At 36.7% G+C, this 13,990-nt stretch overlaps 1 protein-coding gene across 1 annotated transcript; it reads left to right on the forward strand.

The window, feature by feature from the left end:
• Nucleotides 1-7,118: 7,118 nt before the first annotated feature.
• LOC131432978 (uncharacterized) lies at nt 7,119-8,722 on the forward strand. The gene is made up of 4 exons (XM_058599668.1): nt 7,119-7,318; nt 7,417-7,655; nt 7,917-8,031; nt 8,505-8,722. The coding sequence occupies exons 1-4, from the start codon at nt 7,184-7,186 to the stop codon at nt 8,679-8,681; spliced, it is 666 nt and encodes a 221-aa protein (XP_058455651.1). The 5' UTR covers nt 7,119-7,183; the 3' UTR covers nt 8,682-8,722.
• Nucleotides 8,723-13,990: the final 5,268 nt, after the last annotated feature.

The raw sequence follows: 13,990 nt of genomic DNA on the forward strand, positions 1-13,990 counted from the left end.
ACGGCCAATGAAACCATCACACGCTGCCCGAAAGTGGCTCTGCGGTATTTTGTCCCATTCTCGGCGAAGCGCTTGCTTGAGATGATCGACACTTTGGTATTTTTTAGTGCCAACCTTGCTTTCCAAAATACCCCAGGCACAATAGTCCAACGGATTGGCATCCGGAGATTTTGGTGGCCATTGTGCGGTGGAAATGAAGCGAGGAACCTCATTTCTTAACCATTCTTGGGTGGCGCGTGCTGAGTGCGATGGTGCTGAGTCCTGTTGGAATGTCCAAGGTCTGCGGCCGAAATGTTTGCGTGCCCAGGGCTTCAGAACTCCCTCCAAAATATTTTCGCGATAGATTTGCGCATTTATTTTGACCCCACGGTCGATGAATACGAGCGGCGAGCGACCATCGGCTGTTATGGCGGCCCACACCATCACCATGGCCGGCTTTTGAGTTCTGGTGGCCAACCGAAGTTGCAAATTTTCAGCTGACCTCTCTGGCAAGTAAACACGATCATTTTGTTTGTTTACAAACTGCTGGATAACGAATGGTTTCTCATCGGAGAAAACCAAATTCGGCAGTTCACCACTTTCGGCCAAGCGAAGCAACTCTTTAGCTTTTTCGAGTCTAACTTTTTTTTGCGCATCAGTAAGATCTTGCACTTTTTGGAACTTCAATGGCTTTAGTCCAAGCTCATTTTTCAATATTTGCCGAATGGCATATTGCGATATGTTCAGCTCACGAGCCATTTTTCGGCCACTGCGACGCGGATTTCGTTCAATTCACTTCTTCACTTTTCGAACCATTTCTGCCGATGTTGCTGTTTTTTTTCGTCCACTTCCTTGACGTCGGGCTACGCTACCAGTATCACCGTAACGAGCGATGGTACGAGACACAAAAGATTTATTCACTTTTAAATGCTGGAGGGCTCTAACGATAGCCACTTGTGGTTTTCCAGCCAAATGCAAAGCAATCACACTATCACACTTGAATTCCATCACAAATAACTTTTTTTCTGAAAAATTCCCACCAAAATGCTTTTGTGCGCTTGTAAATAATATAATGAGCTGTCACTAGAATAAATCTGACAGCTGTGGGACGAGCGGTTTAGAAATGACAGCAGTCTGAAGTTGGTTGCAGTTTTTTCATCTCACCTTGTATATACTTTCACTGCTCTGTTCGAATTCATTCCATGCTGTTGCTTGTTCCTGTTCCATCAATCGTCGGAAATATATTTATATTTGCCAGTTTTCCTCTCACTGGCCCATAAAACGTTGTTAATATCAGTTCTTGCAAGAAGGACTTATAAATAGCCCTCTGTTAACCTCCCACATTAAGAATCGGATTACAGACCGGTCGTCCGGAACTATTATCATAACGCGCAATTTCTGCTGCGGAGGGTTTACCGGAACAAACCAAACACAGGCTGCTTCAGATAATTGATTGAGTTTCTTAAAAACTAGAAATAGGCAAACTCAATAATCATTATCCCTTTTAGCATAACACAAACAGAATGTAGAAATGACGATTGAAGTATGTTCTGGAGGGGAAATTTTATGCTAATATTCTTGAGCGAATGTGATAGCTGAAAGCTCACCAATTCTGTCAGTGCTGGATATAATTAGAAATAGGATCCATCCTGCCTAAGCATGGTAAGATATCTACAAGCAAGTATATTGGTCTTCAGAGGAGGAAAAACGATCTTAATTCTGCCCATTTGATCATCTAAAATGACGGAAAATTATGCAAATATCATGACCTTGAAAGCCTACAAACGGTGCGGGGTCTCAGGCACTGCAGTCCGGTGATTCCGCATAACATAACGCATGTCGATGAAAATGTTCTAGGAAATTGATTGAGCACTCTAGTTCATCTGAGTTCTTTGCATTCTATGCCTGAGTATCGTGAAAACAGCAACCTCTAGGAGGAATCTCACTAGATGTTAATTTATTGTCTTTTATGTGTAGAATAACGTTCTATTGACTAAATGAATTTTTTTTATCAGAAATTTAAATAAAATAATTAAAAAAAAATTGAAGATTTTTTTTAATTCAATTTTATAAACTAATATTTCAATTCTTGAAAAGGTTTTCGGCTTTTTCGCAGTTGTATAGTGTTCAGCACTCTAAATCAACCCATTTCCTACACGACGTCAATAAAATTACCTAATTTGAAGACCTTCCAGAGGGGTTATGTATGTAGTAATTTAATATTATGTAATAGAGGTTGATATTGTTTCCATTTAGTCCAATATAAGAAGGTGCTTAACAGCAAGTTGGTTTTACTCAACGATTACTTTTTTCTGTTCAACTTGACGTTGAATGTGGTTTACTTAGTTCTGATTTCCTCTTAATTTCTGGAAATTTGTTCAGTTACTTTTGCACCAATCGACCGGTTACTTCAATCTTCCGGCCCAGTTCACAATCGTGCAGCACCATCAGGCTGCCCGGAACTAGGCTTCCGTTCAACGCTGTAGTCATTTTTATTCCAGAGAGAAGAGGATGTTGTAAATGCCGGATCGCCTGTATCCGGCGGACACCAAGTGTCTCATAAAGGTCAACTTGTTTGCTGTGGGATGAAAAGAACAGGGAATTTTTCTCGCACTCTAATATTACTGCAAACTTTTCGCATTTTGCGTTGGTCGGATCAAAAGTAAAACCAGCTTGTTTCTATTTGGATATCAAAACAGTAAGGGGAAAGAAGCTACTATCATTAATATCATTCAAATGACGGACACTATCTAAGCGGCACTCATTGGCGAATACTTCGATAATTGAAAATTTGATTTGTAAAGTCGGATAATCGATCGAATAATCGAGTAATCGAAACAAAAAATACCGTTTAGTTTAGAAATTATAATCAGCTAGCGAATAACTTGAAACATCCGAGCGATCGATCGAATAATCGAGTAATAGATTGATATACCTGATAATCGACTAACATTTTTGTTTTGTTTCTATTATAAAGGTTTTTTAACAAAAAACACATTCACTCAAAAGTCCAACACAACAATTTCATCCTCATCTATATCTTGCCCAATTCACCCAGAAGAATTGCTAATCACTTTCTAGTTAAACGGTGAGCCTGATACGAATCAGGGTCATTTTGCCGAAAGCCATTTCGCCGAAAGGGTTATTTCGCCGAATAAGCCACTTCGACGAATGCCATTTCGCCGAAAGTCATTTCGCTGAAAGCCATTCCGCCGAATCCTGAAATCGGCCTAAAATCGTAATTGGAATTCATTTAAAATAAAGACAAATGAAACATGATAGCGTAACGCCCGTTTTGTTGACCTACAAGTACTCTTGAATAAAGATTGATTCATGAACCTCAGAACGGACTTCCTAAGAAAACTTGTTGACTATTAGCTACTAAGCATCAAAGCAATTACAGAGGTGTATCTACCAGGCAAATATATGTGATATTTTCCGTTTATTAAGTGAAAATGAAAAAAATATATATAATGCGGCTACACCACAATGTTTTGGTTCATGTGCCTCCGACCTCGCTACTTACCTACCTACCTACCTTCGGACCTACCAAAAGAAAAGAAACCTAGTTTTGACTAGACCGGGCAAACGAAGCAGTTACAGGTTTGTATGAAAGAGGCCGCCGCTTCCGACGGCGGGTCGGCGACCGAATCAGCTGGCGTCGCCTCGGCAGCTTTGTGCCGCCGAGTCATCTTACCTTCGGTTATGTGGTTGCGCCACATCAGTTGTACAGGAGACATAACATACAGGAAACATGACCCTTTCGGCGAAATGACCCTTTCGGCAAAATGACTCTTTCGGCGAAACGACTTTCGGCGAAATGACCCGCTGTCACCCGATACAGATACATGACAATTAGGTGGGGTGAAAAGTATCCTACTTGACCTCCAATTTCGCCACGCTAAAACTAAAAACGATCATAGTTCCTTATAGTCTAATCGTATTTAAGCTCATATGTCAAATTGTCGAGGGTATCTTGTAATAATCCTTGGATATCGGCAGCTTTGGATCCTATAATCGTTCGATCCTTTGCCCCTACGGCAGGCCCGTGCGCAGGAATCATCCATGGGGGGGGGTTTCAAGGGGAGAGGGGGGTGTCCAAAAATGTAAAACGAATTCTGACAGGATCGTGCGCGGGGGGGAGGGGTTTCAAATTATGTCAGTTTATAAATTGATAAAAAATTGATAAAAAAATATGAATTGTCAAGTTATTTGCACTTTAATATAATAAGTACTCCATTGTTCATGAAACTTAATTTTAAAAAAATTCTTCATGGGGGGGGTTAAAACCCCCAAAACCCCCCCCTGCGCACGGGCCTGCCCTACGGAAACCAAATTGTGTATCTGAAAGCAAACCATTTGTCTCGATCCAATTTTCATCCAATCATTTTTTCGAACAACTTCCTGATACAGGAAAGCAAAGCAATTGGCAGATACAATTATTATCGGAGACTGGTTTCCCTGGTTTTGAATGGCGCTTTTTGGTTGTCTCTTTGCGGGAAAAAATTGGAGGGCAAATCTAGTGGTGTTGTACGACAGATGTAAAATAAAAATAAAACGGTACATTGCTGTTAGCTCTCGAGCGGTGAACGGGCACCAGGTCTGGTCCCAGTCAAACGGTGAATATTCCTGCAATAAAGTGCCAAAAACCTCTGAGGAAAAAGCAGTATTATTTCCAATCTCTCACTGCACTGTCTAATAAAATTTCTCGTTATATCACAACACACAGTCTCTAAACAATAGCAGCAGCCGAAGCTGACTCACGGTACAATAGACAATGCTTATTGATTTTCTATACAAGCTCAAGACACAAAACCTTGAAAATGGATTAAAACTGATTATCACTCGACCGCACTAACACAAACACGGCGGAGATACGGAATGACATTGATAACAGAATAAAGCAATTTAACGCACGATTGGAGGAACGCAAATTCACGTAGTTACTTAATTTAAGTTTTTTTAAAGCTAGTTATTTGGAAATTTGTGCCATGTCGTGGTTTTATTTTTCCTGAACTGTAAAGTGAGTAAGGTGGGACAGCAGCAAAAAACAAAAAGAAGCAAATCGTTGTGTATCCCCAAAAGGATGCCGAACGATCTGCAGGTGCCAAAATGCACATGTATTAAAACTTCGAACTCCCGAGAGGATTTAGAAATTTTGCAAAAGCGACACCATTCTGCATTCCCGGAAGAATACAGAACGATTCGCAATACGTATGGGCAAAAGTAAATTCGGCACCTGGTAAGGGATGCTAAACAATCTGCTTAAACTTTTCAAAGATTTCATTCACTCCGGCAAGAACGATGAACCCCTCTGAATATAGCTCCGTCAATTCTAGCTCCCCATACACAGATTCATTCATATAAGGGGAACCAAAAACCCGGTTATGTAGTTGCGACCATGCGGTACAGTTATATAATTACGTTCTTGGTTCGCGGGAGCGAGTTTTAAAAAAACTTATTATATTATTATTATTAACAAAGGAACCATCTTTGTACACTTCTGATAAAAGACTAACTGAAAACTGCCTAAGCTACCTGCCGCTAACCTAACCTGTTGGGAACAAGGGTGCTGATGATGCAGATAATGTGCCTGGTCTCTGGTTTCGTTGCTAACCGGAATAGTGCTTACGTTGTTTCCTGTCTCATGCCACGTCGTCTGTTGGCAAGTGCGTGAGATGCTTAGTTTGCATGAATTAGTCCATAACTATATATCAGATGATATGAAGTACCGTAGTCGCATTCACACAAATCACACGAATAATATTCAGCACGCAGTACGATGTGATGTGTCAGAGCTCTGACCAGAATAATGGAATGATGGTTGGAAATATGCAGTAGATATTTTCATATTTTTAGATTCGAATCTGGTGAAAATGCTTTTGTCTAAGCTTGAGCTTGAGCGACCACCCCTGGTTGCTAATCCGTTACTGATCGGGATTAGCTAAAATTGTACAGGGAGTTTCTAGATGATCCGACCTGGGACTGATAAATCATCCTTCAATGTACATCTTCTGGTAATCCCAGAATTCATTGGCCGTATATACTACTGCGCACTTCACAAGTGTCACGAGAGAAGGATATTTGTTAGTAAAAATTTCAGTATTGATATTATTCGCGCGCGACTCAGTATGTTCCGGTTTCAAGATGATCGGATGCACCACTAAACTCACTGACTTCCCGAGTGAACGTTTCAACAATATCCAATATTGAAGTCCCTGGAAGTCTTGATCCACAGCTCTTGTTCGAGGAAACTGAAGAAAAATTTGCAATACTATCGCGTAAAGAATAAAAACTTCCCTATTTTTTATAAATGAAATTACGTGATACAAAATAAACGAGTGAATAGGATTTAGACAAAATAATTGATACATTGCATCGACATATTCTAAACAGTTGTTATAAAATTATTTTAAATCACCAAATAAAGGGGTCAACCGAGAAAAATATTAACTTATTGTTTGAATTATTGTTATATCTCTTTTATGAACTTTGTAATATCAACGGATTCGCGCAATAGTTGATTTTTATCATCTAATTTATAATCCTGAAAGACAATCAACAACATGGAAGAAGAAAACATTTCAAATAAAACTTTTCTCCGAAGCTAGACGGAAATTGATAGGTTGAATGAAGATAATTAAGTAGAATAGAGTAATCAGAAGTGAAACATTGAAAATATCTGATAACTGAAAGGAAAAAGAAACTCCTGCAATTGTCGCCTTTTACGACATGGAAGCAGGAACCCAATGGATCGATTCTTGGCTCATTTTTTTCCGCCGGATTCCACACGGCATTTAGGCTGGTACTGTCCGGAGAGAGCTAATCAATCTCCTAGTGGACCCCAGCCCCTCTGGTGAAAATGCTTTTGTCTGAGCGTAAAAACGAATTTTAGGCTTTTACCCAGTCTAAATAAAATGTGAAAAATCAAAGCTGGTCTAAATAAAATGTCAATAAATAATTAAAGTTAACCATATATAGGAATCAGTTTTTTTGTCTTTCTATGTTATTCAGTGTTCGTATACCGATAAAGTAAATTGCGCACTCTGTCTTTCAATAATTTATATCAAATATTATGATTTGATTCTGAAAAGTAGGCCGTTAAATAATTTTCACTGCGAGACGAAGTTTCATGACAGCGTTCTCTGGTATCAACATTAAATTCCTCGTAGCTCCACACTTCATTGAAGTCTGAAACGAAAATATGAACTTTTCTGAACTAGACCATCTGTCGGAGGTGTTACTGACCGAAGTAGGCGCTGACCTTGAACCGATATTCGTTCGCCAGTCGGAAGTCGTTGAGAGAAACGATGCGGTCGTGCGTCAAAACATAGATTGGGTAACAGGATTATGTACTTCACATATTTGTTAGATGCAGTCGAGCTCACACGCCCGCATAGATGTGATAATTGATAGCGCTATCTGAATCTCTCGCAGGTTACAGCCCTGCAAAACCATCTGGAGCGTGTTCGATGTGACCAATTTGCCGTGGACCAACATGACCGATTACTGGAGCAGCTACTAGGCGAACTGGAACAATCAATCAGTGCACTGGAACGTTATCCCCAATCGGTAACGCCCTTTTGCGTGGTCGGAACAAACGGTGAGAAAGAGTTTCACCGAAGCACCGATATTCGATTTCCATTGGCAGGTGTATGCGGTGAACGAAGCAAATAGTGAGTGTTAAAAACTTTTCCTATAGCAACTTTTGAGATTGATTGAAACCGAAAAAATATAACATAGGTAAATTGTTCAGGATGAAAGTTGATTTTAAGAGCAGCTCTACAGAATATAAAGTTATCTGTTCAAATATGAAAAACTATAAATTTCCAGTTCTAATAAATCTAGATCGCTTTCATTGATTTTAATTATACTGAAATTCAGTTGAAGTGTGAATTCACGAAACATGTCAATTTCCGGTCCATTCCATCTTACAGCTACCAAACTTTGTTGGGATTACCTTGCTGGATAGACAGCCTAGAACGTGACCTGCACCCACAAGCAGACCAACTAAGAAAGGAAATTGATGACCACCGAAGCAACTGCGAAAAGGTAGGTAATTGCTACTGTTCGTATTTTTTTTTGTTCGCTCTTTGGTTTGACTTCGGATTACCTCTTCGGGATAATCATTTTCATCCTTTGGTGGGTGTTTAACTTCGGATCAGTTCAAAAGTATATGAATTTCTCACACTTTCGTTAGTCGATTTTTCTCATTACTGAAAGAGATGAGCGTTAAGATAAGATGAAAGGTTTGACTTGAAGCAAGAAATTAAATTATGCAGCATTGGGCAACATTTTACGATTATTTTTTGTAATTAGTCGGCCTACACTAAAAAATGGCTTCCATTAGGTATTTCATAGTACTTAAAGATATTTTCAATAATAACGAAAAAAACAATCATTCAACTGCTTCTTTCAGTTGAACATTGTACCAGAAGAATTTTTCCTATTCCTTCGTTTTACTAATAAATGAACAATTGATAAACTCACCCTGTTCGATGGGCAATTTTCATTATACCTTTCAGGTCTGTCCAGTCCTGGAGCTGATGACGTATCACACTAGGATTTTGTTGGCCGTTGAAAAGCACATGAACGAAATTGATGATCTACTGACTGCCAATCGGGAACGATTTCGCGACTTTGGTCTAGGTGGGGAAAAGTCGATGTGTGCGTTTTTCGCAGCACTTTATGGGAAAAAGTGAGTGCATTGTGGATGAAAACCTAACGAATTGAATAAAATTGACAATGGTCCGAAAATTGAAAACATTGCCATTGGATCCTAAAACATTGGCGTTTTCACTCTTACTACCCAATACGTGTCAAGATGATTCCTCCAAATTCTTTAATTTTCTGTTTATGTTGAATAAGTAAAAATAATGGACCGTACTTCCGTTTTCACGTCCACTTTCACTTTTGCATCACTCACATATCACTTTATTTGATTTTACCTATTATCCGTATCACGCACAGGTAAGAGAACACTGTAGTGGAAATGAGTCATTTTTTCCAACAAAATGTTGGTTCATATTCACTTTACTTGATTTTCACCGAGTAAGGGAGAGTGTTCGGTTACCGGCACCCTTTTCTTTTTAGCTTATAACTTCCAACTTAGTGCACATTATGCGGACATCTATACATCAATGGAAAGCTAAAGTCCCTGGCTAACAACTGATTTAGAAACTAAATTGATTCATTTGATAAAAAAAATTGTTATCAATTTAGCAAAGCGATAAATTTGGCCATTTTCGAAGAGGTGTTCGGTAACCGGCACCCAAGAAATTTCGCTAAAAATGGAAAATATATGTAAAGACTGCAGCTATTCAAAGAAAAAACAGAATTTATTAATTTTGGGAGCGTTTTTGACAAAAGTTGTCGTTGTCTGATTGTGACCTTGCCTTCGACTTCGCCTTCGTCAAATATTTGGATGGTGGCGCCTTTGGTATTAATTTGGCCGGTCTTCAACGTTAGATGTTTGTCTCGACAACAGTCTGCATATCACTGACAATTTTTCAAGATTTGTCGAAAAAAATGGGGTGACGGTAACCGAAAATGGTAGACATTTCAAAAAATGACAAAAGTAAATCTTTGGTTGCGATAATTTTGATAGCATCCGGTATTAAATCACGAAATAGATCTATTTCACCTCATAAATATTAAATCCACTCACCTTTCCGATTGATGCTCTTCAATTCATGATACCCTAAAAAAGTTAGAAAAAATTTTTGTGTTGATATTCACGTAATTAAAAGTTATGTTGAACACAGCAAAAAGTACAAGTGACTGTTTGCTTGGCAATTCGGTACAAAAAGAACGTGCTGCTATTACATACACAAGACATTTGTCGGATTGACGCTATCTTAACATCGTTAACAATTAAGAGTGTGAAATATCTCCATCAAACGGAGACGCATGGAATTTGTTTTTAAAATCGTAAACCAGTCACCTTCTGAACTAAATACCATGCGTTTCCATCACAATGGCAATATCAATTTTGGTGAACTTTGAGAAAATTATAAAATTCATCTTCACTCGATTTTAAAGATCGAGCATTCCAATTTAAAATATTAAAATATTTATTTAACATCACTGTTAAATTTTTAATTCATTATAATATTATTTGCAAATTGCATCCGATTTGAAATACTTCAAAAAGTGATGAAGTCGAATTCATTCGGATGATCATTTGAAAAAGTTGATCTTGTAGGTAGATAATTTTATTTTCAGTTATATCGCCTAAATCGACTTCATTTAAAGAAGCGAATGGCATTGAAGGTATATTTCTAGGTAGATTTACACCTGTTACACGAGTATAACTGCCATTAGAAGAAGATGATTTGGCCGATCTACCTATTAATAAATTGAGTTCGTTAGAAGATGAACTGCAAGGCGTTCCTGTGTTTTGATTATTTACATTAGAAGAATTACGAGGCAGTTGTCTACCTGTTATCAAAGCGTAACTGTCATTAGAAGAAGATGATGACGAGGTCGATCTACCTGTCAATAAATTTGTTTTCGTTAGAAGACGAATTGGAAGGCGTGCCTGTGTTTTTTTGTTTTAAATTCGAAGAAATAAGTGCCTTAGAAGAATTAGGCATGTAACGGTTTTCTGGTTTTCAGGTATGTTCTGTAAATTTAAGTTCGTTGATTTGACTTGTTGTCTAAGCGAACGAGCGTTTAAAATTTTTTCCATGACAGGACATTTCAAATAATTTGATTTATGATTTCCATCGCAATTTGAACATGAAAATTTCAAATGGAGACGCATGATATTTATTTCCCAAATTGTACACCAGTATCCTTCAGAATTAAATACAATGAGTTCCATCTACAACTTTAGTTCAGGGCTTGAGTATTGACGAAAACGAACGTATTAATTCGCATCGTCGATTTTCTATACAAACAACATGTTCTTCTAAACTCAATATTTTCAATTTTTTGCTATTTCCTGATGAAGGACCCTTTTATTAAACATTTTCGGACAACCGTATTGTTTTATTGCTCGAAATATGTATTGACTAAAAATGATTGAGAAACTAAGCGATGTATAAAAATCGACGAACATTTTACCTTAAAACTGATAGTTTTTTTAGATTTTGCTTGGTTTAGAGTTTTTCTTGCTTTTGCGCTTGGTGTCTGGGAATACTTTTTTCTGCAAAAGAACTAGAATTTTAATGTTCTTTAGAATTTTTACTAAATATAGCAAAAGTGTGAGATAAAAATTGACTACAGTGTGTTTGTGGATTTATTTGATAATCCACAGCATGTTTGTGGATTTATTTGATTTGAATATAAATGTAAAATGTAATAAATACAAACTTTAAACCTTATATTAAAACCCAAATATTTGTGAATTCATTAGTTCTGATTCATGTTTCTCTCACTACTTATGAAATACAACCGTCCGCTTACAATAATGGTTCACTAATGCGTTCAAACGAACTGTTTCTTTATATCATTACTAGCTAAATCGAGACAGACGTACGGGCGTGTGTAAATATGTTTAGGAATGGAATTCTTTCTTAAGCCCTGAACTCAAGTTGTAGATGGAAACGCATGATATTTAGCTCTGAAGGGCATGTGATATATGATTTTAGAACTAAATACCATGTGTCTCCATCGGATGATAATTTGATGGAGACGCATGGTATTTAGAATGAAATTTTGTCGTGAATACGACTTACTTTACAATTTTATGATAAAATTTTCAGTTGTGTGACATAATCTGAAATAGTTAAAAATTAAACTTTTCTGAAATGTTTGGTATAAGCGAGTATCAAAGAGGATAATTCATAAGGCGCGTTTGCTTTTCTCGTATTTTGAAAGCTTATAGCTCAGTGATCTGTAGAAGGATTTATATAATCTAACTACCAATAGAATCGAAAATTTTCAACTTGAACGTGTATTGCAACAACATTGAAGTTTTTCAATAGTACACTATTGAAAAACCTGTTCGATTTAACCCATGACAGCACCAGCCAATCAGAACGCGAGATGTCTGCATCTATACAAGAGCATTCATATAAAAGTTAAGTTATTCCTTTTTTCCTTCCATTTGCTGAGTAACTATTCTCAAAACAAGACACACACCAGTGCAACATCGAGGACCTTTCATCTCACTGTTTCTTATTCTGCGAACAGGAAAGGAATTTTGGCAAAGGGGCTGGCCGTACGCCGCTGCCAGTAGCAGGTATAAAATGAAATGTGATGTGAGAAATAGCGTCATTTAAGTTAAAGCACCGTCAGCACCATGGCACCGAAAACCGGTAGAAAGGCAGCCGAAAAGTCCAGCAAGGCCCATTCAAAGTACTTTTCAGTGCTAAAGATAATCATAAAGAACTAGTTGAATTTTGTCTCTTTCCTACCATTTTCCGAGCAACTGTTGCCGAAACAAGACACACATGAGAACCATCTCAGATCTCAATATTTCCTACCAAAAGATTCATCAAGATGGAACTAATTTGCACCGTCACTAACACAATCAATTACGAACGGCAATGCGAAAGTGGAAGTGATGATGTTGAATACATCTTTATACTAGTATGGGGTCGTGTGAAAATATGCCATGCGAAACAGGGTTGCCATATATACAGATTAATCTTTATAATAATAATAATAATAATAATAATAATAATAATAATAATAATAATAATAATAATAATAATAATAATAATTATTATTATTATTATTATTATTATTATTATTATTATTAATAATATTATTATTATTATTACTATCATTATTATTATTATTATTATTATTACTATCACTATTATTATTAAAATTACTCTTGCATTCCGAAGATCGTCGATACATTTCAGACCAGGCCATTGTAATTGTTCCGTACTGAAATTTCGAGAAGAACCAGATATCTTCGAATTTCATAACTTCAATAAAAATAAACTACAAATTTGTCGTACCTAGCTTCCTATATTAGCAAATTAAAAAGGAATTGTTTCAAGTTTGGAATATATAGTTGTAGAATAGTAGCTGTTCAATGTAACTAATCTGTACTTTAATGTAGTGCATCGCTTCAAACTCTATTAGTGAAAAAGGGGAGAGGTTGCACAATTCATACAATTAATCAACTAACTGATATTCTGAAAAGTGATGGGAGTGTGCCAGTTTTTTGTATTCACGACATCCAGTTATGTCTCTGACATTACCCACCCGCCTTTTTTTTTTTTTTTCTAAATCTGATAATATACCCGTACACATTTTTTAAAAATCTGAAAAAATAAAGCGTAATGTACTCATAAATAATTTATTTTTGATGTAAAATCTAGATTGGTACCAAAATTGTAAGTGAAAATACATTTTGAAAAATGAAATACATTTTGAAAAATTCAAAAAAAAATCAGAAAGGTTTCCCATAACTCGTAAAATATTTCTGATTTTTTTTCAATTTTTTTACTAAAGAGGTTTTTGAAAAATTTGAATAAAATGAAAATCAAAACAACCACCCTAACTCCACAAATATGACAGTTAAATGGTTAAAGATTTGGGAAAATCATCTTCAATACAAACCCTTTCAAACAGATTATATTATTTTTGGTTCTGTTTGAGGGCAGTTTTAATATGCAAACTTTTTTGACAAATTGTTAGCTGCTGGAACATAATTTTCGGGAGTGACGCATTTTATGCATAAAGCCTTAAGTAATTTTTTTTGTTATTCGAAAATCATCTTGTAAAACTTATTCGAATGCTCCTAAGCTCATAAAAATCAGTGAAAGTATATACAGACTTTTGACCGTATATTCTCAATTTCGATCCACTATGTCGTTTTTTTTAAATCCAGTCATTTTACGAACTACGTACTTATGAATTGTGTCATATGTGTGGATTGCTTTTTGGTGCGTAATAATTTTACTTGATGTTAGGTCACTTTTAACATAAATTCATTTTTGATCAATTGATTATTTATAAGGGATGTTACTTCCAAGCTAAAGACTGTCCCAGAAAGTATGGACGCAACCATAAACCGCTGCCATTTCGCAATGGTTCAGAATCTGTC

This window comes from Malaya genurostris, chromosome 2 (assembly GCF_030247185.1).
Source record: "Malaya genurostris strain Urasoe2022 chromosome 2, Malgen_1.1, whole genome shotgun sequence".
Classification (NCBI taxonomy): domain Eukaryota; kingdom Metazoa; phylum Arthropoda; class Insecta; order Diptera; family Culicidae; genus Malaya; species Malaya genurostris.